The sequence below is a fragment of the Leishmania mexicana genome, chromosome 23, assembly GCF_000234665.1.
Source record: "Leishmania mexicana MHOM/GT/2001/U1103 complete genome, chromosome 23".
Taxonomy (NCBI): domain Eukaryota; phylum Euglenozoa; class Kinetoplastea; order Trypanosomatida; family Trypanosomatidae; genus Leishmania; species Leishmania mexicana.
In genome coordinates, this window is record NC_018327.1 from 472,204 (window position 1) to 498,493 (window position 26,290).

The following is a 26,290-nucleotide window of genomic DNA, read 5'->3' on the forward strand; positions in this document are numbered from 1 at the left end:
ACACACACACACAACACACAACACACACGTCTGTGCACCCGATCTTTTTTTTCTTTGTTTTACACACAAAAGAATAAACAAATAAAAAAGGAGAGACGAGTAAAGAAAAAAAAGAGGGAGCGCGCGAAAAAAAATGCCACACCCACCGCCACCACCACACCACCAAGCATCCACTATCCTTCTACGGAAACCAGCGCAGGTATCGCGCCACGGTGTGTTGGAGAGAAAAGCCCGGAATCCCTGAACGAGCCACAAGCGTAAAGGCATATATAGATATATATATATATATAGATGTATGCATACACACATATGGGCACAACCATTCTCCATCGCCTCGCTAACGCGTGTGATGTAGCGCTGCCCCAGATATCATGGGCAGGTGTCATATAAAGCGCGTTGCAGAGAGGAAGAGAGAAGATACAGCAAGTGGACGAGCGGGTGGAAGGATGTGGTGGTGGTGTATGGGGGGGGGACGGGTGGATCGCACACGCACAACAGCAAGCACACATGCACTACGTCCGCGGAAGCTTGCTGCTGTCCATGTCCGTCTGCATGGGTATGCGTACCTGTGGAGCTTGGGGGACGCTCGAAGGGGTGGAAGGTAGAGAGAAGAAACCAATCAATGACCTGCGTGTATGGGTGTTTTCCGTATTGTTGTTGAGGGGTGGGGTGACGGGGAGGGCCACCACCTCCCCACAGACGTGTGGCGTGTATGTACAGATCCGAAGAGATGCTACCGACGAATGCAGGGGTGGGGGAGGGGGGGAGTGGGCGTGTACATATATACATCTTTGGAGAAAGACATGAAACGAGGAGGTTGGGGAGACTGTAGAAGAGGTCGGGGGTGTTTGGAAAGGCGGCGGCGTTGTTTGTGTGGACGTGTTGCGTGCTTTCCCCTTCCCCTTAACACGCGTCTTCTTTGCTTCTCCTTCCTTGCAATGTACATGTGCGCGCGTGTCATGCGCTCGAGTGTCAGTGCGCGCGTGTCTGTGAGTGGGTGTATGTATGTATGTGTGGAGGATATAGCCACGGCATTCGCCGATAGTGGCCAAGACGAGGCCAGGCACCTACCGCCCACTCTCTTACCCCCCCCCACCCACCCCACCACCACCACCGCCTCCAGCGCACGCACGCACGCAGAGAGAAGCAGGGAGAGGGAGGCAAGGAGAGGGAGGCAGACAAAACACGCCTCTGTCATACACAGAGCGAGGCAAACACGGCGAAAGGGGAAAAAAAACACAAAAAAAAGGAGAGGAAGAGATACAGGAAGAGAGACATTCGTCTGTTGGCGCCGAGAAACAAACGGGAGGGAAAGTACAAGGCATGGGAAGAGAGAGGCTGCTCAGGAAGGTGCAGGGAGGGGGAGGGTGGAGATATTTGGGGTGTGTGGGGGGAGGGAGGGAGAAAAACGAAAAATGAAAAACGGAAAACAAAAAAAAAAACAGAATTAAAGAGAGAGAGATGGGCAGCACTAAGCCACTACGATTCAAACCAGAAAACGAGCAGAGACATGATGTGGAGGGCAACAGTGTAAGCTATGTAGGTTGTTTGTGTGTGTGTGTGTCCACGTACATGTGCATGTGCGTATATTTGCACGGGTGGGCAGTGGGATCCGCATGGAGGAGGGGGAGGGAGGGAGGGGGCGTGCGTCAAGCGCTGCGAGGCGGGCCCAAAGCAAAAGCAGATGCGAGTACCAAGAAAGAGGTACGCGTGCCGACACACACACACACATATGCATGTACATATATATATATACATACATATGCATACATATACATACATAAATACATGCATACACATGATTATTGCACCTCCAGTGTGCGCGTGCAGATCAGAATGAATAGCGATCAACGCGCAAGAGAAGAGCTAGGTGAATGTATCGCTCAGCCGCTGCAGCTGATGTGGTTTTCAACGAGGTCGGTGATATGCTGCCCCCTCTCCTCCTCAGCCTTCTGCTCTCATTCATCCTGCGTTTCGCCCGCCTGCCCCTCCACATCATTCAACTCGTTCTTGGGGTCCACCTCAAATGCTTCCTGCTTCTCCTCCATGTCCACCGCCTCGGCGCACTTTGCCTCGCCGTCCGCTGCCTCGACGTCCTTTGCCGCGTCGTCCGCTGCCTCGACGTCCTTTGCCGCGTCGTCCGTTTCCTCGACGTCCTTTGCCGCGTCGTCCTTATCGCACTGCTGGTGCGGCGACTTTGCCTCTACGTTGGCGTCGTTGAAAGACTTCTCGCCCCCCGCCTCGTAGTTCTTCTCACCCTCGTGCGCATTGTCCTTGGGGACCGCATCCGGCTTAGCGCAGAAAGAGCCCATGATTATGATATTGTGTGCTGGCTGTTGATTGCTTGTGTGTATCACGGGCGGTTATTCGCTTTGAAGTGAGCTGAGATGCGAGACGGCGAACTTTGCTTGCTGAGTGGCTTCGAGGGAGGGTGAAAAGAAGAGTGTGGTCTCACGTTTTAGTGCTGTCTACTTTTTCGTGGGCGAGTGGGTCAGTTGGCTTTGATGGAAGGGGAGGGGGCCAGTTGATGTGCGCCCAACGGTGCAGTATACAAGAAAAAGGAACAATCAGCAGGAAGAGAGGCAGTGAGAGGCAGGCGTGCAAGACGAACGGAAGCGGCGACAGTGCGCAAAAGCAGCGAGCGAGCGATCCGCAGAGAAAGAGAGACACACGCAAGTAAAGGCAGCGGACGATGGGGGAAGGGCGACAGACACCACTACACTCGCACACCAAGGTAGACAAGTCGAACTCAGAGACAGACAGCTACACAAGTAGCTTTTCATGCCCCCTCCCCCTTCCTAGCAACTCCCACTACCACATCTTCCTCAATGATCTCCGACGCTTCACTGCCGTGAAGTAATCCGTGCACACTCGCTCGCCAGTGGAGCACATGAAAATGTGCACGATCGCGCTTCAGCTCCCATGCAACTGTGCTCGTTTTTTTTTCCTTCGGCAGAAGAAAAGAAAGAACAGCTGCGCTCCCCGTTTGACAGTGAAGGAAAGGGAGGATGTCGAATGCCGCAGGTGCCGAGAGCACTAGAGGATCCCCGTGCGTCGTTTATAACGCTTCCTTGATGTTGTTTCGACTTCATACTATCGCCGGCAGGCCTGATTGGATGATACTTCTTTCTTTTTTTTCCATAATGAACATTTTCGAATAAAGGGATATCCTTGCCACGGAAGTTGGGATGCAAGCCTCTGCAGCACAACACACAAAGCACACAGACACACAGGCAGAGGGACGGATATGATACAAGACAGCCGACCTGTTATTTGTTTTTTTAAGCCTCGCCTCCTCCTCTGTCGATGGTGTGGTACGAGTTCCGCCTCTACGCATGCACGCAGACCACGTAAACTCGAAAACAAAAGCGCAAGAGAGCGAGAGAGGGAGGGGGAGGGGGGCGATCCCAAACGAGAGCGCAGCAGCACTTCACCCCTCTCTCCCTCCCTCGCTCTCCATCTTTCCGTGAAGCCGTCCAGGTGTCTTCTACTCTGTCACTGTGTGCATATTATCTGTGCGTGGCGGTGTATTGGCGGGAGGTGCACAGCACACAACGATGGAGAGGGTGTAAAAAAAAGGAGTAGAGGGGAGGGGGGAAGGAACAAAAATCAAAAGAACAAAGAGCACCCCTTTTTACCCTTTTCTTTTCCGTCCGTTGTGTGGGTGTGGGTGTGTGTGGGTGTGGACAGGCACTACAGTTGCAGGTGCGAGGTGCGGCATGTACGTCCCACCATCCGTGATGTGTTGTAGGCGCATGTGCTGCGGTGGTTCGGTGTTCGCCGTCGTGTAAGTGCATGCGTGCGATGTACAACGTATAGCCCTGTTGGGTCACCACCACGGACGAAGAAACAAGAGAGTGACGACGCGTAGAAAGATACATCGTAACAGATACATGGGAACGCATACATAATCAAACATATATAAACCACGTAAAGGAGGGGTAGAAGAACGGTGCGCGAGCCCCCATGACGCGACACGGCCCACACATGCCGCCTCCTCTCCCCTATCCACAATAAAATATAAAAATAAAATAAAAATAACAATAAAAACAGGAAGCTGAAGAAAAACAACGATGCACAAAAGGAAGGAAGGGGGAGGGGAGATATCCAGGCATCGCCTCCCTCCCTCCCTCCCCCCACCTCGTCCGCCCCAGTGCGCTCGTTCGCGTGTGGGAGAACGATTGTTGCTGTAGGACCATAGTACGTCTATGTGTATGTGTGTCCGTAGCTATAGTGCCCGCATCAACACACTTCGAGAGAGTCAAAGAAAAACGGTGCAGCACCTTCCTCCATCAAAACACTCTCCCCTTCCGAGCATCTTCAGCCTACTGGACTGCCCCTGCCCCTCCAAGTCATTCCGCTATCCTGTGAACCGACCACCTCCCTTCCCGGTGCCCATTTTTTCTCTCGTGAAACGGAGTTCCGCGGTCGCGTTGACAACGTGGTGAAGCGAAGCGGCTTCTCAGCCGCACCGCCTCTTCCTTCATTGCCTGCTCGCTTTGGCCCCCTCACGTGCCCCACCGTCGGCGCGCGCCATCTTCGCCGACACCATCGAAGCACCTGCACAAATTTCTACAGCTGTCGCCCGAGCGCCACGACAGAAAAAGAAACGGAGGGCACAGTAGACTGTAGAGACCACAGCTCGTCTCGAGAAAACCGAGCCAATGGGTCACCCGACCAACAACCACGACGTACATCTCAAGTCGCGGTCCCGTATGCGGCATGGGGGAGGGCGGCCTCACGTCTCCTACGAGACAACCACATGAAGATAGAGGTGGAGGGGTGGGCAGAGGATGTGCCCGTGTGTAGATGCAATCCAAAAGAGAAGAACAAAAAAAACAAAGAACTCCCACGCAGGGGCAGCGGGAGTGTCGCTAGCACCGGCGATCACAGCACACACACAGGGCTCGGCGTGGTCACAGTTGCGTAGCAGCAGGCCACGTGCCAAACTCCCAGCAGTGGCCGCGCGCGCACCCACGACGTCTACGGTGCGCCCAGCGCAGCCCACACCGCACACTCGGAGGTGGAGAGAGGAGGGCAGGACGAGAAAGCTCGCAGCGCTCAGGAGGTGCAGCCACAGCGGCCCCGTGCAGGCATCAGCCACTGTGCGCGGGAGAGAGAGATGAAGCGGGAGGGACACACGCAGTACATCTCCGAGGGTGCACCAACGGTGGGGTGCACAGCACCGCTCACACACAAGCCCGGACGCAGCGCACTAGTTGGCGGCAGTGTCCTCCTTCGGGTGATTACCATTACCAGCCCCGTCGCCGTCACCCCCCTCACCCACGTGGTGTTCACCCTCGTTGTTGCCCGCATCCCCATCCGCCTTCTGGTCGTTCTTCTCATCACTTCGAGTGGTTGTATCGATGTTATCGGCACGCTTCTCGGGCTCCTTTGTGGAGTCCTTCGTGCACGAGCTTCCCATGGTTTACAAGCGGGGGAGATGGATAAGTGTTTAGAGGGGAGGGAGGGAGTGGCAAAAGCGTGGGTGGAGAGCGACTATGGGGATAAGCAAGTCGAGTCAGGCGTGCGCGGGCGCGGGGGGTGGCGGGGTGCACACGAGAAGGGGGTCGGATAGGTTAAGAGGGCTGTAGAGGGACGTGTAGGTGAGCCTGTAACGGGGAAAGACTGCGATGGCGCACGTCAGCGAAGGTTGTGCGGCAGAGAGGGAAGGCAAAGAGCAGCAGCAGAGAGCAGTGGGGGCCACAGAGAGAAACACGCGGTATGATCGAAGGTTCATAAACAGCAGCGCAGTGGCGCGGCAACTCAGCCAGCGCCGCACCTAGCATCGACAGCGCGGAAGTACCCACGAGCACACGCACGGGAGGCTCAGGCCGGCAAGCAACCGGAGAGAAGAGCCTGCCCTGCACGTGGGGACAGTGGAGCGCGGTCGGGCGCACACCTCGCTCTCTCAGCGCCTAGGCGTGCCAGCCACTAAGTCGCACCACGCCGCGCACCCGTCCGCGTGTGTGCGTGTGCACGTGCGCGCCCCGGCGTTGCCGCACTTCCTTTTCCTCCTTTCCTCTTTTCTACGGCGCAGTACAGTACTTCCCCCATGACAGACTCGCCTGCGGAGACGAGGGCAGCCGTGGGGGGACGACAGACACGGGACGAGAGAGGCGCGCAGACAGACACACGCCGCACCTCATCTCACCACGCCACGGCCGCTGCGCGTCACCACCGTCATAGAGAACGCCGAGGGGGACTGTGGGGCAGCGGAGGGACTGCAGCGCAAACAACGGCCATCAAGAAAAATTGAACGCAGAAAGCAAGACAGCGATCTCTAGGACGAGAGAGAGCGCGTGAAAAGAGAGAGAGGAACAAGTATACACATATATAAAGGACAACGGCGACCAGCATATGGTGAATAGACACCAGGCTGGTCGGCGGCACGGGGTGTGTGGTCTGCACGCGCACTTACACCCCACCCCCCTCAACACACACACACACTCAAAGTGCGCAGAGGCAAGCACAAAAGATGAAGAGATGCGCCCCTCACCCCTCCCTCCATTCGGAGCAGATGGGGCGCCTCCACCACTGCGCTACGGATAGACGAGACGCCACCGTGCCCATGGTCCAAGTCTTGGGCAAGGAGGGAAGTACCCCTCAACATAGAGCGGGTAAGCATGCACAACAAGAGACAGGAGAGATACACAAACTTGTAAAGAGAGGAAGACACGCAGAGAGAGAAAAGCACGCCATGCAGTGACAGCGGTGGAAGCCGTGTGCGTGGGCCACGTCAGCGTACACGTATAGACACATAGACGCGAGCGGCGCGTGCGGTAAAAAGACTATGTAGACGGTGGTGCTGACGGGGTCCACCAAGGACGCCTCCTCCTCCTCCCTGAGTCCAAATCCAAGGCACTCAGAGAGTGCAAGACAGGACACAGGCGGGAGAGGTGCAGCATGGACACACACGGACACAGTCACAGACAGTGGAGGGAGAGAGGGGTTACACCGCAGAGGACGCCGCTAGAAGTCGAAACACCCCACCAAGATAGAGCTGTTCGTGCATGCGTGCGTGTGTCTGTCTGTCTGCCAGCACACAACGGCGTCCCGCAGACGGCGCCATCGCTGCAGAAAGAAGTTACAAAATAAATACTGGAGAACAAAGGCGTAAAGGGAGGACGCGTTACGAGCCCCCGCTTATCTTGTCCTTGATGCTTTCAATCGTGTTCCCCACTGCGTCACCGGCCACTGCAGCCTTGTTGCTCACACCATCCTTCAGCTCCTGGATCTTGTTGTGCGCATTGTCGCTCGTCTCCGCCGCGACGTTGCTCATCTGGTCCCTTGTCTCCTGGTTCATCTTGGTCTGCGCGGGTTGATCTTGAGTGCGTTTCGTGTGTATGTGTGTGTGTGTGCCTATGCAGAACACCCGAAAGCCCGGAGGAAGCTAGAGCTTCAAAGAAGATGTCAGTGAAAGACCGCGTGTGTCAAGGCGACGTCTGCGTCATGTACAGACGAATAAATATGAATACATCACCGGAAACACCCACACGTAGAAACCGAGCGAAGCAAAGTGGAGGTAAGCAGCAGAGATCCGCATGCAAGGAGCACACCGGCATAAGAAAGCATCCAGAACCATCGCCGAGGCACCCCCCCCAAAGAACAGCATGTATGACGCGCCGTGTAAAAAAAGAAGACACGGCCGCCAGCTAACGCGTAGAGCAAGTCTGCTACCAGCACAGGTACCGCGCATCCCTCAGCAGCCCTGCACGTGGGGACAGTGGAGCGCGGTCGGGCGCACACCTCGCTCTCTCAGCGCCTAGGCGTGCCAGCCACTAAGTCGCACCACGCCGCGCACCCGTCCGCGTGTGTGCGTGTGCACGTGCGCGCCCCGGCGTTGCCGCACTTCCTTTTCCTCCTTTCCTCTTTTCTACGGCGCAGTACAGTCCTTCCCCCATGACAGACTCGCCTGCGGAGACGAGGGCAGCCGTGGGGGGACGACAGACACGGGACGAGAGAGGCGCGCAGACAGACACGCGCCGCACCTCATCTCACCACGCCACGGCTGCCGGTCACTGCCTTCAAAATAGCAAAACGGAAGGAAGCGACGAACATGCACAAAGGACAAGGAAAGAAGGGAAGATCTCAAGAAGAGACTTACTTGAAAGACAGGAAAGACAGAGCGAGATGATAAGCAAGGAGAGAGGCGGAGGAGCGGCGGAGGAAAGAAAGCGTCCTTCAAACGGAAAAGGGGCAGGGCGGGCATGCATCTTGTCGAAGCCAGATACGACGCCCACAAGGCAACACAAACACAAAAACGCAGGGAGACAAGCTGAGCAGCTCTTCCTTGCTGCTACACATGTGCGTGTAGTACAAGTACAGCCGCAAAAAGCATTACGCGGAGCAGCGAGCAGAGAGCGAGGAAAAATATGCGAGAGGAAAGAGACACGGACTAGAGGGGGCGGCAGCAGCGGCGAAATAGTCTAGGAAGAGACGTGCTCGCTCCGGCACACATGAAGATAGAGGTGGAGGGGTGGGCAGAGGATGTGCCCGTGTGTAGATGCAATCCAAAAGAGAAGAACAAAAAAAACAAAGAACTCCCACGCAGGGGCAGCGGGAGTGTCGCTAGCACCGGCGATCACAGCACACACACAGGGCTCGGCGTGGTCACAGTTGCGTAGCAGCAGGCCACGTGCCAAACTCCCAGCAGTGGCCGCGCGCGCACCCACGACGTCTACGGTGCGCCCAGCGCAGCCCACACCGCACACTCGGAGGTGGAGAGAGGAGGGCAGGACGAGAAAGCTCGCAGCGCTCAGGAGGTGCAGCCACAGCGGCCCCGTGCAGGCATCAGCCACTGTGCGCGGGAGAGAGAGATGAAGCGGGAGGGACACACGCAGTACATCTCCGAGGGTGCACCAACGGTGGGGTGCACAGCACCGCTCACACACAAGCCCGGACGCAGCGCACTAGTTGGCGGCAGTGTCCTCCTTCGGGTGATTACCATTACCAGCCCCGTCGCCGTCACCCCCCTCACCCACGTGGTGTTCACCCTCGTTGTTGCCCGCATCCCCATCGGCTTTCTCGCCATCGTGGTCGTTCTTCTCCCCATCGCCATCCGTCTTCTGGTGGTGGTCGTCGTCGTCGTGCTTGCCCGCATCCCCATCGGCTTTCTCGCCATCGTGGTCGTTCTTCTCCCCATCGCCATCCGTCTTCTGGTGGTGGTCGTCGTCGTGCTTGCCCGCATCCCCATCGGCTTTCTCGCCATCGTGGTCGTTCTTCTCCCCATCGCCATCCGTCTTCTGGTGGTGGTCGTCGTCGTGCTTGCCCGCATCCCCATCGGCTTTCTCGCCATCGTGGTCGTTCTTCTCCCCATCGCCATCCGTCTTCTGGTGGTGGTCGTCGTCGTGCTTGCCCGCATCCCCATCGGCTTTCTCGCCATCGTGGTCGTTCTTCTCCCCATCGCCATCCGTCCTCTGGTGGTGGTCGTGGCCACCGTCCTTCTTGTTGCTTCCAGTGGTTGTATCGATGTTATCGGTACGCTTCTCGGGCTCCTTTGTGGAGTCCTTCGTGCACGAGCTTCCCATGGTTTACAAGCGGGGGAGATGGATAAGTGTTTAGAGGGGAGGGAGGGAGTGGCAAAAGCGTGGGTGGAGAGCGACTATGGGGATAAGCAAGTCGAGTCAGGCGTGCGCGGGCGCGGGGGGTGGCGGGGTGCACACGAGAAGGGGGTCGGATAGGTTAAGAGGGCTGTAGAGGGACGTGTAGGTGAGCCTGTAACGGGGAAAGACTGCGATGGCGCACGTCAGCGAAGGTTGTGCGGCAGAGAGGGAAGGCAAAGAGCAGCAGCAGAGAGCAGTGGGGGCCACAGAGAGAAACACGCGGTATGATCGAAGGTTCATAAACAGCAGCGCAGTGGCGCGGCAACTCAGCCAGCGCCGCACCTAGCATCGACAGCGCGGAAGTACCCACGAGCACACGCACGGGAGGCTCAGGCCGGCAAGCAACCGGAGAGAAGAGCCTGCCCTGCACGTGGGGACAGTGGAGCGCGGTCGGGCGCACACCTCGCTCTCTCAGCGCCTAGGCGTGCCAGCCACTAAGTCGCACCACGCCGCGCACCCGTCCGCGTGTGTGCGTGTGCACGTGCGCGCCCCGGCGTTGCCGCACTTCCTTTTCCTCCTTTCCTCTTTTCTACGGCGCAGTACAGTACTTCCCCCATGACAGACTCGCCTGCGGAGACGAGGGCAGCCGTGGGGGGACGACAGACACGGGACGAGAGAGGCGCGCAGACAGACACACGCCGCACCTCATCTCACCACGCCACGGCCGCTGCGCGTCACCACCGTCATAGAGAACGCCGAGGGGGACTGTGGGGCAGCGGAGGGACTGCAGCGCAAACAACGGCCATCAAGAAAAATTGAACGCAGAAAGCAAGACAGCGATCTCTAGGACGAGAGAGAGCGCGTGAAAAGAGAGAGAGGAACAAGTATACACATATATAAAGGACAACGGCGACCAGCATATGGTGAATAGACACCAGGCTGGTCGGCGGCACGGGGTGTGTGGTCTGCACGCGCACTTACACCCCACCCCCCTCAACACACACACACACTCAAAGTGCGCAGAGGCAAGCACAAAAGATGAAGAGATGCGCCCCTCACCCCTCCCTCCATTCGGAGCAGATGGGGCGCCTCCACCACTGCGCTACGGATAGACGAGACGCCACCGTGCCCATGGTCCAAGTCTTGGGCAAGGAGGGAAGTACCCCTCAACATAGAGCGGGTAAGCATGCACAACAAGAGACAGGAGAGATACACAAACTTGTAAAGAGAGGAAGACACGCAGAGAGAGAAAAGCACGCCATGCAGTGACAGCGGTGGAAGCCGTGTGCGTGGGCCACGTCAGCGTACACGTATAGACACATAGACGCGAGCGGCGCGTGCGGTAAAAAGACTATGTAGACGGTGGTGCTGACGGGGTCCACCAAGGACGCCTCCTCCTCCTCCCTGAGTCCAAATCCAAGGCACTCAGAGAGTGCAAGACAGGACACAGGCGGGAGAGGTGCAGCATGGACACACACGGACACAGTCACAGACAGTGGAGGGAGAGAGGGGTTACACCGCAGAGGACGCCGCTAGAAGTCGAAACACCCCACCAAGATAGAGCTGTTCGTGCATGCGTGCGTGTGTCTGTCTGTCTGCCAGCACACAACGGCGTCCCGCAGACGGCGCCATCGCTGCAGAAAGAAGTTACAAAATAAATACTGGAGAACAAAGGCGTAAAGGGAGGACGCGTTACGAGCCCCCGCTTATCTTGTCCTTGATGCTTTCAATCGTGTTCCCCACTGCGTCACCGGCCACTGCAGCCTTGTTGCTCACACCATCCTTCAGCTCCTGGATCTTGTTGTGCGCATTGTCGCTCGTCTCCGCCGCGACGTTGCTCATCTGGTCCCTTGTCTCCTGGTTCATCTTGGTCTGCGCGGGTTGATCTTGAGTGCGTTTCGTGTGTATGTGTGTGTGTGTGCCTATGCAGAACACCCGAAAGCCCGGAGGAAGCTAGAGCTTCAAAGAAGATGTCAGTGAAAGACCGCGTGTGTCAAGGCGACGTCTGCGTCATGTACAGACGAATAAATATGAATACATCACCGGAAACACCCACACGTAGAAACCGAGCGAAGCAAAGTGGAGGTAAGCAGCAGAGATCCGCATGCAAGGAGCACACCGGCATAAGAAAGCATCCAGAACCATCGCCGAGGCACCCCCCCCAAAGAACAGCATGTATGACGCGCCGTGTAAAAAAAGAAGACACGGCCGCCAGCTAACGCGTAGAGCAAGTCTGCTACCAGCACAGGTACCGCGCATCCCTCAGCAGCCCTGCACGTGGGGACAGTGGAGCGCGGTCGGGCGCACACCTCGCTCTCTCAGCGCCTAGGCGTGCCAGCCACTAAGTCGCACCACGCCGCGCACCCGTCCGCGTGTGTGCGTGTGCACGTGCGCGCCCCGGCGTTGCCGCACTTCCTTTTCCTCCTTTCCTCTTTTCTACGGCGCAGTACAGTACTTCCCCCATGACAGACTCGCCTGCGGAGACGAGGGCAGCCGTGGGGGGACGACAGACACGGGACGAGAGAGGCGCGCAGACAGACACGCGCCGCACCTCATCTCACCACGCCACGGCTGCCGGTCACTGCCTTCAAAATAGCAAAACGGAAGGAAGCGACGAACATGCACAAAGGACAAGGAAAGAAGGGAAGATCTCAAGAAGAGACTTACTTGAAAGACAGGAAAGACAGAGCGAGATGATAAGCAAGGAGAGAGGCGGAGGAGCGGCGGAGGAAAGAAAGCGTCCTTCAAACGGAAAAGGGGCAGGGCGGGCATGCATCTTGTCGAAGCCAGATACGACGCCCACAAGGCAACACAAACACAAAAACGCAGGGAGACAAGCTGAGCAGCTCTTCCTTGCTGCTACACATGTGCGTGTAGTACAAGTACAGCCGCAAAAAGCATTACGCGGAGCAGCGAGCAGAGAGCGAGGAAAAATATGCGAGAGGAAAGAGACACGGACTAGAGGGGGCGGCAGCAGCGGCGAAATAGTCTAGGAAGAGACGTGCTCGCTCCGGCACACATGAAGATAGAGGTGGAGGGGTGGGCAGAGGATGTGCCCGTGTGTAGATGCACTCCTTAAGAGAGGAACAAAAAAACCATGAGAACTCCCACAGCAGGGATCAGCGGAGAGTGTCGCTAGCACCGGCGATCACAGCACACACAAAGGGCTCGGCGTGGTCACAGTTGCGTAGCAGCAGGCCACGTGCCAAACTCCCAGCAGTGGCCGCGCGCGCACCCACGACGTCTACGGTGCGCCCAGCGCAGCCCACACCGCACACTCGGAGGTGGAGAGAGGAGGGCAGGACGAGAAAGCTCGCAGCGCTCAGGAGGTGCAGCCACAGCGGCCCCGTGCAGGCATCAGCCACTGTGCGCGGGAGAGAGAGATGAAGCGGGAGGGACACACGCAGTACATCTCCGAGGGTGCACCAACGGTGGGGTGCACAGCACCGCTCACACACAAGCCCGGACGCAGCGCACTAGTTGGCGGCAGTGTCCTCCTTCGGGTGATTACCATTACCAGCCCCGTCGCCGTCACCCCCCTCACCCACGTGGTGTTCACCCTCGTTGTTGCCCGCATCCCCATCGGCTTTCTCGCCATCGTGGTCGTTCTTCTCCCCATCCCCATCCGTCCTCTGGTGGTGGTCGTGGCCACCGTCCTTCTTGTTGCTTCCAGTGGTTGTATCGATGTTATCGGCACGCTTCTCGGGCTCCTTTGTGGAGTCCTTCGTGCACGAGCTTCCCATGGTTTACAAGCGGGGGAGATGGATAAGTGTTTAGAGGGGAGGGAGGGAGTGGCAAAAGCGTGGGTGGAGAGCGACTATGGGGATAAGCAAGTCGAGTCAGGCGTGCGCGGGCGCGGGGGGTGGCGGGGTGCACACGAGAAGGGGGTCGGATAGGTTAAGAGGGCTGTAGAGGGACGTGTAGGTGAGCCTGTAACGGGGAAAGGCTGCGATGGCGCACGTCAGCGAAGGTTGTGCGGTAGAGAGGGAAGGCAAAGAGGGTATATAGACGTAAGTGTATGTTGAACGTTTAGAAATTTTTGATGACAATTGTCTGGAGAAGGTTTCTGATGCAAACTGTTTGAAGCCTGTGACTGGAACGCTACGGCAAGCAAGCGGCCACGTAGAGGCTTAGAATGAGTGGCGTACGTAAACAGTAGGCAGGATGCACCCACTCGTGCGCAAAGAGAAGAGGGGTGAGAAGAGAGATAGAAGTAGGAAAGATGTGAAAAGGAGAGCCAGCGTGCACAGACAGATGCAGCACACATGTCAAGCCAAGGCGTCGTATCGTGGGTATCTCCCAACGAGAGAAGTAGATGCGCGCGCGCAGACATGGATACATACATACATATACACATGCACATATATACATATATATATACATATACATAGAGAGGGATACTCAATGTGTTTGCGAAGGTAAAGCCGAAAGACAAGAACAGTTTAATCAACATTCGCATACGGTAACGGTCAAGGAAACAAGGCGTAGTGTACATCATGCCAAAAATAACGGCGCAGATTACATATAGGCATAGACAGAGTGGGGGGAGGGGAGGGGGAGAAGGAAGGGAATGAGAGCGTGGGTCGTGTCTCCACGCGTGCGCTTTTCACTTTTTTTGTCGATGTGGCTTTGTTTTTTTTCTCTATTATCTTCGGGCGCGGCCTCTAAAGGAGGATATGGGCGGCTCTGCGCAGGCGTGCGTGCGTGCGTGTTTGTGTGTGTCTCTCTCTGTGCTATAACGGAGATGAAGCAAAGTCTTCAGGGAAGGAGTGCAGTCACACAGAGAGCAAGTAAAGAAAGGCACGACACGCTTCGGGGGGAGGCGGATGGGGAGGCGTCAACTAAAAAAAGAAAACGAAAACAACAACAACGCAAGAGAACTGAGAACGTGACAACGCGTGAGGGGGAGAGAGGGACACGCCATCGCGCGCTACGCATGCGCACTGGTCTCACCCTCTGAGTCAGCTGGAGGAGCAGAAGATGCCGAAATAGATGGGAGGATGCGCTGTGCCGGTGACCGACCCGGACTTTGAGAAACACCCATGCATGTTGTTAAGGACGTAAGAAGGCTGCCCTTCCGTAGCCGATGCGTTCTGCGTCGCTATCAAACGGGTGCGTAGGTAATCCTGCTCGACTCCCAACGCCGTAGCAACGCTTCCGCCGTCCCCGCCGCTGTTGATCCGTCGCCTTGGCTTGAGGTGGTGATGCGCGCCGTTGATATCGATCCATTCCACTTGATTGGCACTGGTGCTGGTGAGGCGCTTCCTGGTGAGCCGAATCGCCTGCGTCGATAGCCGCTGCCACACGGCTCGGATGGGACGGCAGGAGCGAAGCGTCTTCCAGGTCGGGCTGCTGGGGCTGTCTGTGGTGCGGGAAGAGGTGGTGCCCCTCCTGGCCCCTGTGCAGGAAGGCAACTCTGCACGAAGCAGCCGCCATCGGCTTTCCAGCCACCGTCCGCGGATGCCGCATCTCGCGGCTGCAATGCGGGCCTGAAGGGCCGCGCTGGCTGCGCCGCGTATGGGTTGGTGTCGGTTTGGGCTGCTGCAATTCGTTCATGACGCCGCTGCAGCGCGTGACGCCACATCTGAGTTACGCCTCCTTCTTCGCTTGGCGTAACGCGGAGCACAGTGGGAGACGCGGCCGTATGGTATTGCGGGCCAGAGGCGTTCGACTCTCTGTGAGTGCCATGCACTGAATCATGCATCCCTCGTCGATTCTGAGAAGCAGAAAAAGCGCCGCCGCTTCCCCTCGCGCGTGTCGAGGTGCCACCGCCGCCTTCACGGCGCAGTTGCAGGTCGGCCGCGTAATGCAACAAAGGAATGTCCGTGGCAGAGATGGGCTGCCAGTCGGGGCGAGACGTACCTCGCACTCGCTTCGGGGATTGGTACAGGGCAGCGGCGTACCCCGCTGCTGTGGCATCGCCGCTGCAGTCATCTGCACCGTCAAGGCTTCCTATGGAATCCTCCAGCACGAGCGGCACACCTCCGTAGGACGTGGTGCGCACGGCCGGCAGCAGCGAGGCTGGAGCGGTGCGCGACGCTTCGGCGATGGAGAGCGGCGGATAAGGGTGTCCACGCAGCAGTGGAGGGATCGTAGCAAGCTCCGGGGCCATCGGGTACGGTGCCGCCGCAGCACTGCCACCGCAACCGTGGGTGAGCCGTTTTCTGGAGGCCGCCTTTAGAACTCGCTCGCCGGCAAACTGCTCAGCTGGCTTGAATCGCGAGAGCCGCTCCAAGCGCTTCTTGTGAACTGTTGTGTACCATGTGCCGAGCTCCTTGGCGGTGCGCAAGTTTGGCGACACGGAAATAAGATGCAAGAGAAGCCTCTCGTTTTCCTGCGCAATTTGCCGCTGCCGCAACTGGCGATGGAGCAAGCGGTGCGACGTCTGGTTCTCGATGTTGTCGAAGAGGCAGACCTGCGCAGAGGTCGGGACGAGGTTCATGTTGCGTCCTTTGCGCGCCGTGTCGTCACTGGCGAGAAGAAGCTGATGCAGTATCTTCACATTCTGAGCATAGATTTGAGCCTCATCGTGCCGCACTTGCTGGGCGTAGCGATCGGCGTAGAGGTGTCTGTAGTGGTCCATGGTGGGGTCACCTGGTTGTTGAAAATCCACGTCAGGCGCATCCTGAATCGTGTGGGAGGGACTGAGACGTATCGCGGCCAGCCGCTGCATGTGCCACAAGTGTGCCAGCCCCGCCTCTTGCTCCGAGGTGGCGTAGTAGTGCTGCCGTAAGTTCTGACGCTCCTTGGCCGACGTGTGGGCCACTGGACGCGACATCTTTCACCGTCGAAGACCACGAATCGTGTCGATTAAGGTGATAGGATCTCCCTTCAATGGTCAAGTAGGGAAAGATGGTGTGATGATGCGGGAAACTGCCTGCATGTCGGCCGCGCCAGCCTTCGTTTTCCGTTCTTGCTGCCTGGTGCACGTCCCGAGTCGAGCACGTCGCAGCTTCAACTACGAGTAGTGATGATCCACACACGCACACCGTCCCCAGTGTCGCTCAGAGCCACAGCCGCTACGACAGCTTGGCTGCGGCGCTCAAAGAAGGCGAGAAAGGCGGGGATGAGCCTCCACGCGTGAGTGAGGAAGCAACTGTGCGTAGCTGGGCCCCAGCGAGAGAGAAACGGGGCCTGCGAGAACGTGCGCGCGTGCGTGCGAGTAGAGAGACTTGCAGGGACTCTTGCGAAAGAAAAGGGGAGGAGCAATAAAGCTCGTAGTCATCGCGAATAAACACCGGCATGTGTGTGTGTGTGCGGGTGTGGGGGGTGGCGGTGGCGGTGAGGGTAGCAGAGAGAACCAAAGGTTGGCATGGGTGTCAAAGCGGGGGCCGTGGAAAGACACGCAAGTGATACGTAAACACAAATCGAACGTGTATCAGGAAAAAAAAGACAAGGAGTGAGAGGGCAGCCTAACGCTGCGCCGTCACTCTGGATATCTCTTGCTGGGCGCATCAGACAGCGTGCATCACGCAGGGGAGCACTTGCCCAGATTCAGAGGTTCGTGAGCGCCTGACAACGTCCAGAACGGCCCACAGCAGCCTGTCCCAGCGACGCAGGAGTAGGGAAGCGGAGAGTGGAAACGATGGAGATGCGATGTGCCGAGTGTTGCTGCTCGTGCGATACTGACGGTGCACTGCAATGGCGGTGCATGCAGCCATTGGTCCTTCTGCGTCATGTAGATCGGATTGCCGCTGAGGCTACAGGGCGCCAGAGGCTGGGAGATGACAAGCTGAGTAAGGTGCTACCCCGAGCGCCGCTCATCCATCAGGGATGGCACACACACACATACACATACACATACACCAAGCAGAAAGACTCAGGCATACGGGTCGGCATACAGATGCCCACGCTTGCATGTAACAAGCGAAGCACACGCGCAACCAGAATATTCAAAAAAACAAAGGCCCGGAAGCGGCGCGCGCAAGAGAAAACAAAACGAAAGCTGACACGAGAGAGCGGTGCGGCGGCGTGTGTGACCATATCATGCGCGGCAAGAATGACGTGCACCGCACACATTCATCGCTGATCAAAGCCGAGTGGCCTACGATGTTCCGACATCAGTTGCAGGCGCACATCGACTGCAGAGACGCCAGCACATTGGCCCTTAGCGCTGTCAAGCCTGTCACGGTCGTGTCAAGCCTGTCGTTCGTTGGTGTCGGAAGGGGAGAAGTACTGGCTGCCACGACTGATTCAGGTGATGACGTCGTCTCTCTTGACGCCACCTCCAGTAGCGTCCGCCGCAGCCACCCCTCGTGCAAGGCGTCCACCTCGAAGCGCAGCACCCATGTCGGCTGCAGTGACACTGAAGGCAAAGTTTCCGCCGGTGTGCTCCCAGTACATGCGCCCGCGCTCCAGCTCACAGCATCCAGATTGTGTGGGGCTGCGGTGTAGCACACCATAACCACCGCTGTCGCCGAGTCCTCCGCTTCGGAGCATCCAGGCAACAAACTGTGTGAAAATGGTGCGTAAGCGCTCAGCGGCGGCGGTTCCATGGAGGGTGACACCGCAGCGGCGTGCGTTGTGGTGCCGCCGTTCTTTTGTCGGCTGTCTTGAGAGTATGAAGCCGCATCTTCAAGCAGAACCCGGAAGACATCTTGCGCTGCCCGCACCTGCTCTTGGAGCCTGTGCCAGTGGCCGTCGGTCGTCAGTGCGATAGGATCATGTGCTGCAGTCCTCGGAAGAGCCGCTCGCTCATCCGCCTCTGCGCCATCGCTTCGCGCTTGCGGTATCCCACGCGTAGGCTTGCCCACACGTCGACACCACGCCGCTTTGAGCTTGTCCATGGGCGACTGCGAAGTTGTCGATTGAGAGGCACCGGGCGCCGTCACAGCTTTCCCGTCCTTCTCGATTGCCGGGCTCATGTTGATGTGCAAGGACGAGGAGATGGGCAGGTACTCCCACAGCGTGCACGCAGGTGGCCGTGCGGCGGCAAGCGTGTCGTTATTCTCTTGTTCCTGGGTGAGGTATTTTGCGGATGAAGCATTGGCGAGAGTATCAGTGTTGGTCATCGCACCAGCCGCATCCGTTTGGTACGCATTCAGTCGGCTGCACAGAGCCGCTGTGCGCACTAGCACGAGCGGATTGCTCGGCATGCCGGCGGACTGCCAGCCCTGAGAGAGGTCTGCCTGACATGCCTTTAGCTGCGCCTGGAGGGATGGCGTCTTTGACGGTGCAGCCTTGGGTGCTGAAGTCGCAGCTGCTGACGCGGTGGCTGCTACTAGCTTCGAGCCGGGGGGTCGCAGAGGCTCTGCCTGGATGTCCGGTGATTTGAGGCCTGCCTCCCTTGCACTCTTCTCGTGCGCACCCTCGCGCTGCGGTGGGTTGTCCGCATCGCGGGTGGTGCCGTCCTCGCCGGGCGCCTCTTTTCCCAGGCCACTGAAAAACAGACCCTGACCGGCATCGTGCGCCTCCTGGCCGCGCACTCCGGCCTCAGCCCCGCTGGCGTTTTGTACTGAGATGGTGACGGTATAGCCGGTGGACAGGACGCGCAGGAACGAAGGCACCGAAGGAGCACTGAGTCTCGCCGGCGTGCCGTGCTCCGATGGTGCTGTGAGTCCCGATACCACGTCTGCCTTTAAGCACTGCCGCAAGTGCTCCCTCAGCATCTCCCGCAGTTGCTCCTCCACCTGGAAGCTTCGCTGACGCAGTGTGCGCGCTAGACGCACCTTCCACTGTCGAACCTCCGCAGTGGGTGTCACCTCCTCGTCCCCTGACGCCACACTGCTGACAGCTGTGGAAGGGGATCTCGAGTATCTGTGACACCGCCGCCTCCACCATCCTTTCAGCCCGCCAGAGCGTGATGACCGCGCATCTGTGAACCCCGAGGCGACTCTCGACGCGAAGCACGCCGTTGCTGCAGGCGAGGCTGCTGGCCCCGGTTGATGTCGGGAGGGTGCGGGAGGTGCGTATGAAGTGACGGTCACAGCAGCCGGGGAACTTGGGCTCGGAGGCGGCGCTGTTTTCTCTGGTGCACTACTACGCTTAAGAGAGGTTGTGGTTGAGAGCGGGTTACGGTTAGCGGGGACTTTGGTGGAACTCGGCGGGAGCGGACCAGGCTCTTCCTCTTCCATCACGCCATGCGCGCCGTGCTGCGCGTGCAGCAGCTGGACATAGAGACGCCGTACGGCGTGATGGGCGTCCACGTTCATTCGATACCCTCGGAAAGACACGGATGGCGCCTCTGTGAAGAAGGCGCGGCAAAGCAAGTTGCGGTGGTGGTCTTGATCGTGGCGTTGTGCCTACCTCCCTTCCCTCATGCCCCTGTGTAAGTGTGTGTGTGTGTGTGTGTGTGTGTGCACCGAAGAGAGAGGCTGGGGCATGGTGTGAACCAGCTTTAGCACGGAAGGAAAACAAGCAAGGTGAGAAAGCATGCAAGCATGTGAAAGAGGCGGTCTTCATCGGCTGCGCGTGAACAATCCTAAGGCAAGAGGAAGTGGGGACACACACACACGTGCCTAGCGCGGTTCATGCGCACGCGAAACAAGTGTACAGCTCTCGCCTGAGCGCGAAAGGCAGCCGCCTTTCACCACACTTCATGCTTGTGCGGCATTGCGTGGTGTCGCTGCTGGTTCCTCTTGGGCCTTCTCGTGCACGTACATGTGCGTGTGCATGCGGGGTCTAGCTGTGATGTGAAGTGAGCGCATAAGTGTGTATGGTTGGCCGCTTGCTCTTAGCTGATGAAGATGTTCCTGCTGCTTCGGTAGCGGTGATGGGTACCGTTTTGCACACCCCCGAACAGGTTGACCCGTGTCGGCGGAACAGTTGGATCCCCCGCCTCTCACCGGCACTGCCACACCTGCTCTACGCCGTCGCTCGGAGAGACGACAAAGTGCACGGGTTGATCGTGCGTGTCGGCAGGGATACGCGACGGCATGGAGTTACCGGAGACACCGATGGCCGGTGCAGAAGTGCCCGCCGTAGACGAACTCAGGACCTGATCATCAAAGGCAAGGGCCATGACACTCCACTGTGGGACAGGCACGCCGGAGGCGACGAGAGGGGACGCATCCACTGCGGCTCCCACACTCCGTGCTGCATCCCCCTCTTCCGGACCTCCGACACGGAATGAGATGGAGTCAATGGGGAGCCTACGGCGATGCACACTGCCGTGGTAGTCGAGAAAGCGGTCGTAGAAGCCGCCGCCTTTCCCGAGGCGGGAACCGGTCCGCACGTCAAAGAGCACGCCAGGCGCGAGTACGAGTATAGACACGTCGTCGAGGCTGCGTAAGGCGTGCGTGGCCCCCTCGTGAGCGGCGGGGCTCAGACGGGTGCTAGGGTCTTCACTGACGTCGCTGTACTCGAGAAGGCCTGATGGCCGATACCCAGCCGCGTGGGACTCTGGGAACAAACGTGCGTATGCATCGCAGAGAACCATGTGACGATGACGGCCACGGCAGCTGGCGAGCATGGCGTAGTCGTCCTCGTCATCGCCCTTGACTCCTTCCACGGTGGACGGCGAATGCAGAGGGGGTGGCACGCCGATAGTGGACGCACGTGAAGGCCCGAGCAGCCAGGGCTCCAAGAGAGAGGCGTTAAACTCACGGATGTTGTATGCACCTTGTGGGGTAAAGGCTGTGTTCAGGTCACGTTCATCCAACACCTCGACGAAGATCATCGCACTCTTGAGAGTGTGCGGCGCGGGGTGTTGCGGCGGCAAGGGGTCACACATAGCTGGTGATGACCCTGGTTGTGGTGTCAGCCCCACAGCAGGCCCAGCCGCTGCCCCGGCCGTCGACAAAGCAGTCATCGCCCCTGGGATCACGACAGGGGTCAAGATGTGAATGTTCTGCTCATGCGCGATTGGCCATAGACGCTGCATGAGCGGCACAGGATCCACTTCGAAGTAAAGCGGCAGATACGCCAGGATGAGCAGCGGAGGTGGAGAAAGTGGAGCGGGCAGCGATGCATCCTGGCGCTCTGCCGCCCCCAACGACGACGACGACGCTCCGCGAACGGCGGCGGTCGCACCAGGCCGGTAGCGTGCGAGAATATATTCGTAGACATGATCACAAATCTGTTGCGACGCAGAAGCCACCTGCGCTGGCTCCGACTTGGCCCACCTCCGCAGGCGGAGCAGCTGCTCCTTACGGAGTACCTTCTTGATGTGCGCAGTCGAGATGGGTTGCATCACGGAATCATGAGGCACGTGAGAGAGAAGAATGATGAGGGGGGAGGAAGGGCGGAGCCGGCGCGCACGGCACCGGGAAACAGCGGAGGGGAAGAGAGCCCACACGAAGAGAAGGAAGGAAGGTTGGTCGAGAAAGGAGACGTGTGGAGAAGCGCCCATGAGAACGCCCTTATCACCCCTCTCCTCCCCACCCACCCCTCGCTGACCAGTGGGCAGGACGGTCCACCGCTCCCTCGCAGCCTTGCTCGGTCCACCACCATAAGAAAACAGTGAAACGCGCAGGAGCGCACGCACGCACGCACGCGCGCAGGGAGAGGGAGAGGGAGAGGGAAGAAAAAATGATGGAGGCGGATGAGGTGATGTACTCGAGCAAGTCAAGGAGAACCGTAAAAGCGAGAGGGAGAAGACGTGCGCCGCGCATGGCAGAGAGGGAGGGGGAGGGAGTGAAATGGAAAGCGGGGACGGGGGAGGAGCAAAAGACAGCAATGGTCAGCGCTGCTGGCCAAATGCCCCATCCAAGCACACACGTATGTGAGAAGGGGGGGACCTGCCTGGACGTGCGATCGCGCAAAGCGAGTGCCTGCGGATAGAGTCCCGTTGCTGTTTTCTTTGGTCCTTCCTGTTCATCTGCCTGTGTGTCAGCACTCGACATGCTGCGAAGTGAACAGAAAAAGCAACGCACACAGAGCAGCAGCACAAGATACATGCGCCACACAGCCGTTCCTCAGATGTGTCACAAGCCGACCGTCGGCGAGGACTCAGCGGCTGCGGTGTACTTGGCGAACAGGGGACGCAGTGCATCCGTCTCTGCTTGCATGGCAGCCGGTGTCCGAGGCGGGCGTCGCCGCTGCTCCGCCTCGTCTGTCTCTGGCTCCCCCGCCAGCTTTCCTTGGGGGTCGAAGGGGATGACATGCACGTGCAGATGGTCCACCGTCTGCCCCGCCAGCGGGCCTTGCTGCACAGCAATGCTGTAGTTCCCGACAGGCGGTACAGCGGGGGTGGCGGAGGAAGCACCACCTCCTTGACTGTAGCGCTGACGACGCAAATGCTCGAGGACCTGAATAGTGCACCGCATCACGACGCCCCAGTCGTCTACCTCCTCCTCTGTGAGTCCGTGTATCGTGCCAACGCAGCGAATAGGCACCACCATGAGATGGTTCGGCACGATGGGCTTCAGGTTCACGAGCACGCAGAAGTACTGGGAGCAATACGGGATGCTCACGGCAGCCGAAATGGGGAAGGGGTAGAAAATGAAGCGATACCCGTCTTTGATTTCGGGAATAATGGTGGGAGGGGTGGTGCTTGCGACTGAGGCGGCCGCGTAGGCATGCATCTGACGGAGGTTCTCAGCAGCATGCGCCTGTGCATCCGGCTTGGATGCCAACGGGTCCCGCTGCAACTTCTCCGCTGCCGTGGTGGCAGCGAATGCTGTGTCTTCAGCGGTCAACAGCTCCGCTGATACCTCCTCCGGCGACTGGGCAGGCTGCTGTTGCAGAGCCGTGACAAGGGCCGTGAAGGCATCAAGCACCGCTCCGCCTTCGCCCGCCTCCGCGGTCGTGGTCGATGGCGCAGGAGCAAGGTGGTAGCGCTGCAGTTGATGGTAGATCATGTTGTTCGGGGTGAAGTCGCCAGGTACCCGCTCCACGATGTGCAAGTACGCGTGGTTGTTGCTGGTTGCGGGCGTATCACCGCTGGCGTGCGTGTCTGCCGTCGTTGAGTGGAGCTCCGCTGTGTCCCCAGGGAAGGAGAAGTTAAAGCTTGCGCCTGGATGAGTGAGGCGGCGGCTCATCCGCAGCAGAGCGGACCAGTCGGCAGGCAGCAGCGAGGTAAGGCGGAATACAGGAGCGGATGCAAAGGGGGAAGAGGAGCCCTGCACCAGGTGCTCGTAATGGAAGCGGTATGTTTCATAGCTGGGACAGTTGTTGACGGTGGAAACAACGTAGTGCGCGCCCCTCGTGGTCACCGCAACCGACAGCGGTACTTTCGCCGAGCGCATCGCTGTCGCGGCCGCTGAGACCTGGGGGAGCTCAACGCTGTGTCAGTGCGCGTATAAATGTGTGAGCGAGGTGTGTGTGTGTGTGTGTGTGTGTGTGTGTGTGTGTGTGTGCGTGCGTGTGTGCGACCCTGTCAGGTGAAGCGGCCGATCACAGCCCCCCAAGCTCGGCCCAAATGTTGATCCAAAACAACACCTGACTTTTCCATGTGGTGGCGGTGACAGTGTGAGCGGGGGCAGCAGAAAAAAAAAGGGGTCACCACGAAATGAGTGGAAGGCGCGCACAGTGAGGGAAAATGATGGCAACGGTCGATGGAGAGGAGAGCTGGCTAAGAATGGCGGGGGTCGGCGCACGGTCAGGCGCGAAACAAAACTAGCACACACACACACACGTGGCATTCGCTGAGACGGTAGCGCTACGTGGCTCGACCGACTTTGTGCTGCGGTCCGCCCATTTCCCGTGCGCCACGGTGATGTACGCACGCATGTGCGACTGCATATCTGAAGCCCTGTGTGCTCGTCTCTTTCGCTCTTCGTGTGTGTGTGTGTGCCGTTGTGCTCCTGCTTCGCGAGCATCGCTGTGACTCGCTCACCCTCGCTCTGCGCGGTACGTTACATGTATGCTTAGGTGCGCCTACGCCGCCGCCGCCTTGTCTGACGCCCGCTTCTCCTCCTCCAGTGTGCGCAGCACGGCCACAAGCTGCTCCCCGGTCAGGATGCTTGAGCTGCGGCCACACAAGGCAGGAGGCACGAGCACCATCACGAACACAAACGGGGGAGGCACAGCAAAGGAAACGGCAGCGTGCAAGGCACGTGCGTCGCAGACCGCTGGCTTATCGGCCTTGGGCCCGAAAGCAGTGGTGGTGATGGCGACCGAGTCCTGCTTTCCACCGACCACTGGTCGTCCACCCTGTCCACGACCCCGGCCCTGGACCTGACAGGCGCTCTTTGAGTTGTAGAACTCCACCGTTCTCTCAACCCACTGCCACGCCTGTCGCTCTGCTTGGTCCAGCGCCGCCGAGACCTTCGCCTCCAGAAGGGTGTCCGTCGGAGAGGATGAGCCGAAGAGGACGCGGCGATCGACTGGGTAGCACGCGTCGCGAAGCAGGGAATACGGGCTAGTGCGCAGAGACGAGGCAATCGTCGACAGGTGTGCATTTCTCCCGTCTGCGCCTTGGCAAGTGGCCCCGTCGCGTTCGGCGCACGGCACCACCGTGGGCTGCGGAGTGTTCAAGGCTGTTGGCGGCGGAGGTGTCGTCGTGCTGGCTTCCTCTGCAGCGCCACCCGCGACGTCGAACGTCACGACACCGACGCGATCTGGCTTCCAGCAGCCGTTACCGCCGCTGACGGTGCCGTTGTGCTTGTCGCTGACATCCATGTACAGTACCTCCTCCAGCACCCGCATCCCCTCCAGCAGCGCCCTGCCCTGCTCAACGCGGTCTTCGTAGTAGTAGACGCGCGACGGTCGGTGGTACTGAATCAAGGAGAAAAATCGGTTCAGTTTGTACCGGACGGTACCGGCCGTCTCACTCGGTTTCAGCAAGACGTCCTCCACTTCCCTGTCGAGTCCAGCCTGCTGCAGCAGCGTCCAGATTCGGTCGTGGTACTTCACGTCCCGGCCGGTGAGCACATAGATGAGCGGCATGTCCACGGTCGGGGCCGCTCGCTGTGTGCCGGCGTTGGGGCGGCGCTCTTTCGCGGAGGAGTTTCGGGTCTCGACGATGGCGCGCATGTGTTCAAGAATGGGCTCCACAAACCACGTAGCCTCCGCCGGCCGCTCCGGCACTGCCGGTGGCGACAGCGTCGAAAGACTCTGATACCACCCTAGGCCGCCGGAGGACACGGGGCTGCGTAGTTTGCCGTGCAGCCTTTTTGCGGTGGCGGCTGCATCCTCGGCGCCGAGATCGCCCGAAGCAACAAGGGCGGCGGCAAGCGCATTCGGGTCGGCCACCGGAGAAAAGAAGATCGTGCCGTCGAAGTCGAAGATGTGCAACTCCACCATAAGGACGACCAGAAGGTTGAAAGAGGGAGAAGGGAAGGAGAAACACAAGCGAAGGCACGCGCTGAAGCAGGCACAGACCCACGAACACACAACACTCAGCAACAATGACACCCCGCACGCTACCAGCGATGGAGCTCGAGTACGCACTGCGCGTGTATCGATGTGCAAGAGGTAAGGTAAGATGATGGAAGCGCGAAAAGGAAGAAGCAAACGCAAACCCGAGCGTACTCGAAAGGGGAGAGGAGTGACCATGGGAAAGAGAGGAGGAGAGATGAGCGCATAGGCGGTATCGAGGTGGTGTGAAAGCCAGCACCGCGGAGGGAAGAATATCCACGCCACGGCTTTGATGAACTCCGCCAGCCAAAGTCCCTCCCCCCCCCACTCCACTCAGTCCCCCACACCAGCGTGTGAGTGCACGCGAGACAGAAGAAGCAGAGTGTCTCACATAAAGGTGTGTGTGCGTGTGCGTGTGTGACTAAAGCGGGTGATGATAACTTAGGATGTGCATACGCGTATACAGGTACAGCGCAAAGCACAGTGGAGGGCACCGACCCTCTTCCGGGGCCGAAAAGGCTCTGCTCCAGATCTCGTTGTGCACCGCCCTCCCTCACCAGATGTCG

At 58.8% G+C, this 26,290-nt stretch overlaps 11 protein-coding genes across 11 annotated transcripts; all 11 read right to left on the minus strand.

Annotated features, from left to right (window-relative positions):
- Positions 1–1,958: 1,958 nt before the first annotated feature.
- LMXM_23_1020 (hypothetical protein, unknown function) lies at positions 1,959–2,312 on the minus strand (the record flags this gene model as incomplete). Its single annotated transcript, XM_003875687.1, has 1 exon — positions 1,959–2,312. The coding sequence occupies one exon, from the start codon at positions 2,310–2,312 to the stop codon at positions 1,959–1,961; it is 354 nt and encodes a 117-aa protein (XP_003875736.1).
- Positions 2,313–5,215: 2,903 nt separating this feature from the next.
- Positions 5,216–5,425, minus strand: LMXM_23_1040 (hydrophilic acylated surface protein a; the record flags this gene model as incomplete). Its single annotated transcript, XM_003875688.1, has 1 exon — positions 5,216–5,425. The coding sequence occupies one exon, from the start codon at positions 5,423–5,425 to the stop codon at positions 5,216–5,218; it is 210 nt and encodes a 69-aa protein (XP_003875737.1).
- Positions 5,426–7,132: 1,707 nt separating this feature from the next.
- LMXM_23_1050 (small hydrophilic endoplasmic reticulum-associated protein (sherp)) lies at positions 7,133–7,306 on the minus strand (the record flags this gene model as incomplete). The annotated part of the gene is made up of 1 exon (XM_003875689.1): positions 7,133–7,306. One exon carries the CDS (start codon positions 7,304–7,306, stop codon positions 7,133–7,135), a length of 174 nt encoding a protein of 57 aa, XP_003875738.1.
- A 1,606-nt stretch (positions 7,307–8,912) lies between these two features.
- Positions 8,913–9,530, minus strand: LMXM_23_1060 (hydrophilic surface protein; the record flags this gene model as incomplete). The annotated part of the gene is made up of 1 exon (XM_003875690.1): positions 8,913–9,530. The coding sequence occupies one exon, from the start codon at positions 9,528–9,530 to the stop codon at positions 8,913–8,915; it is 618 nt and encodes a 205-aa protein (XP_003875739.1).
- A 1,707-nt stretch (positions 9,531–11,237) lies between these two features.
- On the minus strand, positions 11,238–11,411 carry LMXM_23_1061 (small hydrophilic endoplasmic reticulum-associated protein (sherp); the record flags this gene model as incomplete). The annotated part of the gene is made up of 1 exon (XM_003875691.1): positions 11,238–11,411. The coding sequence occupies one exon, from the start codon at positions 11,409–11,411 to the stop codon at positions 11,238–11,240; it is 174 nt and encodes a 57-aa protein (XP_003875740.1).
- A 1,456-nt stretch (positions 11,412–12,867) lies between these two features.
- Positions 12,868–13,170, minus strand: LMXM_23_1062 (hydrophilic surface protein 2; the record flags this gene model as incomplete). Its single annotated transcript, XM_003875692.1, has 1 exon — positions 12,868–13,170. One exon carries the CDS (start codon positions 13,168–13,170, stop codon positions 12,868–12,870), a length of 303 nt encoding a protein of 100 aa, XP_003875741.1.
- A 1,479-nt stretch (positions 13,171–14,649) lies between these two features.
- Positions 14,650–16,323, minus strand: LMXM_23_1025 (conserved hypothetical protein; the record flags this gene model as incomplete). Its single annotated transcript, XM_003875693.1, has 1 exon — positions 14,650–16,323. One exon carries the CDS (start codon positions 16,321–16,323, stop codon positions 14,650–14,652), a length of 1,674 nt encoding a protein of 557 aa, XP_003875742.1.
- Positions 16,324–17,605: 1,282 nt separating this feature from the next.
- LMXM_23_1035 (hypothetical protein, unknown function) lies at positions 17,606–19,696 on the minus strand (the record flags this gene model as incomplete). The annotated part of the gene is made up of 1 exon (XM_003875694.1): positions 17,606–19,696. The coding sequence occupies one exon, from the start codon at positions 19,694–19,696 to the stop codon at positions 17,606–17,608; it is 2,091 nt and encodes a 696-aa protein (XP_003875743.1).
- Positions 19,697–20,325: 629 nt separating this feature from the next.
- LMXM_23_1045 (conserved hypothetical protein) lies at positions 20,326–21,675 on the minus strand (the record flags this gene model as incomplete). The annotated part of the gene is made up of 1 exon (XM_003875695.1): positions 20,326–21,675. The coding sequence occupies one exon, from the start codon at positions 21,673–21,675 to the stop codon at positions 20,326–20,328; it is 1,350 nt and encodes a 449-aa protein (XP_003875744.1).
- Positions 21,676–22,408: 733 nt separating this feature from the next.
- LMXM_23_1055 (conserved hypothetical protein) lies at positions 22,409–23,464 on the minus strand (the record flags this gene model as incomplete). Its single annotated transcript, XM_003875696.1, has 1 exon — positions 22,409–23,464. One exon carries the CDS (start codon positions 23,462–23,464, stop codon positions 22,409–22,411), a length of 1,056 nt encoding a protein of 351 aa, XP_003875745.1.
- Positions 23,465–24,302: 838 nt separating this feature from the next.
- LMXM_23_1065 (conserved hypothetical protein) lies at positions 24,303–25,922 on the minus strand (the record flags this gene model as incomplete). The annotated part of the gene is made up of 1 exon (XM_003875697.1): positions 24,303–25,922. One exon carries the CDS (start codon positions 25,920–25,922, stop codon positions 24,303–24,305), a length of 1,620 nt encoding a protein of 539 aa, XP_003875746.1.
- Positions 25,923–26,290: the final 368 nt, after the last annotated feature.